At 36.4% G+C, this 2,632-nt stretch overlaps 1 protein-coding gene across 1 annotated transcript in view; it reads left to right on the forward strand.

The window, feature by feature from the left end:
- LOC107668319 (uncharacterized) overlaps nucleotides 1-941 on the forward strand; it is an 8,012-nt gene extending 7,071 nt beyond the window's left edge. Inside the window, exon 4 of the mRNA XM_016460164.1 lies at nucleotides 216-941. Coding sequence (XP_016315650.1) covers nucleotides 216-628 — 413 coding nt within the window. The 3' untranslated portion in view covers nucleotides 629-941. The remainder of the gene's footprint in view (nucleotides 1-215) is intronic.
- Nucleotides 942-2,632: the final 1,691 nt, after the last annotated feature.

Below are 2,632 nucleotides of genomic sequence, written 5' to 3' on the forward strand. Positions count from 1 at the left end.
TTAGTCACGAGTTCCAAATTAGGAGCTTTTTTTTTTTTTTTTAACAAACTCTGCCCCCTTTCTAGTGGCTGACAGTATAATAATTGACCGCTTAGTCAGGTTAATTGGTAGCAGTATGATTATAAATAACATTTATAAATGTGTTTTTTCTTTCTTTTTCTTTTTTTAAACAATCATGTATAATACTAACTGAATATTTGTTTGTGTGTGTTTAGATCGTTATGGCTGTCTGGTGACTCCGGAGATGTTTGTACTTGGTGAAGATGAAATGAGCTGGTCCATGTCCCATGAGTACTGCACGGAAAATGCTGATCTGTTTGCTAGGCTCAACAATAGAAGCAGCCAGGATAAGATGGCCTCAAACATGGCAGTCATAGACCCCACGGAGGGCTGGATCAGTCTGCGCCGCAGCCTGTACTCAGCAGAGTGGTATTGGAAAAACGAGGACAATTTCTCATCCAATGTGGACTTCACTTACTGGGAGAACAGACAGCCTGAAAAGCCGGAGAAAGGCTTGTGTGCCTCAGTTTCCCTGGATCCCAACAAGAACTTCCAGTGGAAGAGTGCTCGCTGCTGTTCTAAAAAGAAACCTATTTGCTATATCGGACCAAAATACCTCACCTTTTGAGATACTTTGTAATAAGCAGATGTCTTAATTACAATACTTGTAAAGGGATCTCCAAAATTTCAATGTTTAATTTTTTGCTTTCAGAACTGTGTTTAGGGATCAATATAGATTGGTTTTATTTTCATAATTAACATTTATCTGGCTATACATAGTTAGGCCCCTATATTAGACTAGATTTAGAAAATGTTATCTGGTGGGCAATGAAATTGATCTAGCAATGTAATTAGCAGTGAAAGAAAAAATTGTATTGCAAACTTTTTAGGTTAAATAAGACTATTAAAAATTAGTAAGTGGAGATGCATTTTGAGGTGTATCCAGGCTAAGATTTAAACGATGATTATTATCAAAGAATGTTAAAATAGATTATTAAAGAATGTTAATAGAACAACGAGTCCTGTTGACTTTTTTAAAATAAGTAATGTTGTAAGCTTTATTTTATATTACTTTTTTAGCCCTTTATTTTAAAAATCTTTAAAGTTATAAAATGGTACTGCAAGAGCCAAGTTGCAAACAAGTTCAAACTGACTTCAAAATCATCACAAAATCTAAATTTAAGATTTAAATCCTCACAACTGGTCTTTTTCTTGAATGATTCATTGGTGCATGTTATTTAAGAAAAAAAAAGCAATATTTGCTACTGCTTTTCTTTTGGGTTTTGCGGAAAAATATCAACCGAAATGGTTATGATGTTTTGTAAGTAGTGGTGGAAATAAATATAAGTAATCAGTCCTTATGAATCAGTGCAATAGATCCCAGTTAAAGGCAGAAAAAAAATTTAAATTCTTTATATTTTCCAACCCACTGATTTTTTTTACTTCATTTGCAAAACTTGAATGCACAAAGATAAAGATTTATATTTTTCAGTTAGTTCTTGTATTAGTTAGTATATAAGTCACTCTTGTGTTAAATTGTCCAGTCAGGTCAGACAAAGACGGAAGTCAGAGTCTTATGGCTCACTTCAGAAGAAGTTTATTTTAATCCTTTGTATTTTTAACAACACGCATGGGACAAGAAACAGCTTTGAGACCAGAGTGTTCTGATTATGTGAGCATGACATTTGTGTCTTTTCAGTGCTCCACGCTGCTAGCTCTGACACTAAACCTCCTCTTGATCACCCAAGCTCCCAAACCCAGAGCCAAAAGCAGCTTGGTACTCAACGCCAGAGCAAGATGCAGCACAAGGAGCGAGAAAGAGCTTTTTGCGGTTGACCTCTCTGGACTGGGGGGCAAAAGTTAGAGCGTGGCTTGATCCTTCCCCAAAGAGTCGTCCAGGTTTCAAGTCCAGCAGTTGGCTTGAAGCACGGTATTGCCCGGTAGTGTCCTGAGAAAGAGGGAATGAAGTATCTCCCTTCTGAACACCATCTGGTTCTATCCATTGAACGTCAGGAAGAGGGGAACCCTGAACATGACACACGGCTTTGAAGCCAGATGCTTCAGTCCCCTCAGCTGACACACTCAGGATTTGTGGTGCAGCTAATGAGCAACATAAAAAATTGCCTGTCAGAATATAAGAGCTGGCTCTCTATTAGAAATTTGGAATTTGAATTGTATAGGCCAAACCCCATTGGAATTTGAATTGGTATGATTGGAAAATGACAGGAAGTGAAATGTACTGAATTATAACAGAGCTCTGCAGGAATAAGTTAAACTCCTGAAATTTTTGCACTTATGGTCAATTTTTATTATTATTTTTTTGGTGGTATTTTAAGCTTTACAGGTCTTGAAAAAGGCAGTTGAAAAGAGGTTAAATGGGTCTACAGAGATTGTTTAAATTAAAGGGGTCCTATTATGCTTTTTCACTTTTTCAACTTTAGTTAGTCTGTAATGTTGCTGTTTGAGCATAAAAAAGATCTGCAAAGTTACAAAGCTCAAAGTCCACTTCAAAAGGAGATATTTTATTTAACAGAAATCACTTTTCAAAAACTACAACGAACGACTCGTTTGGACTACAACGCATATTTTCCGGGATTTGTGATATCACAAATATCGATGAATGGGACGAGAT

Source organism: Sinocyclocheilus anshuiensis, unplaced genomic scaffold, assembly GCF_001515605.1.
Source record: "Sinocyclocheilus anshuiensis isolate Anshui unplaced genomic scaffold, SAMN03320099.WGS_v1.1 scaffold1623, whole genome shotgun sequence".
NCBI lineage: Eukaryota > Metazoa > Chordata > Actinopteri > Cypriniformes > Cyprinidae > Sinocyclocheilus > Sinocyclocheilus anshuiensis.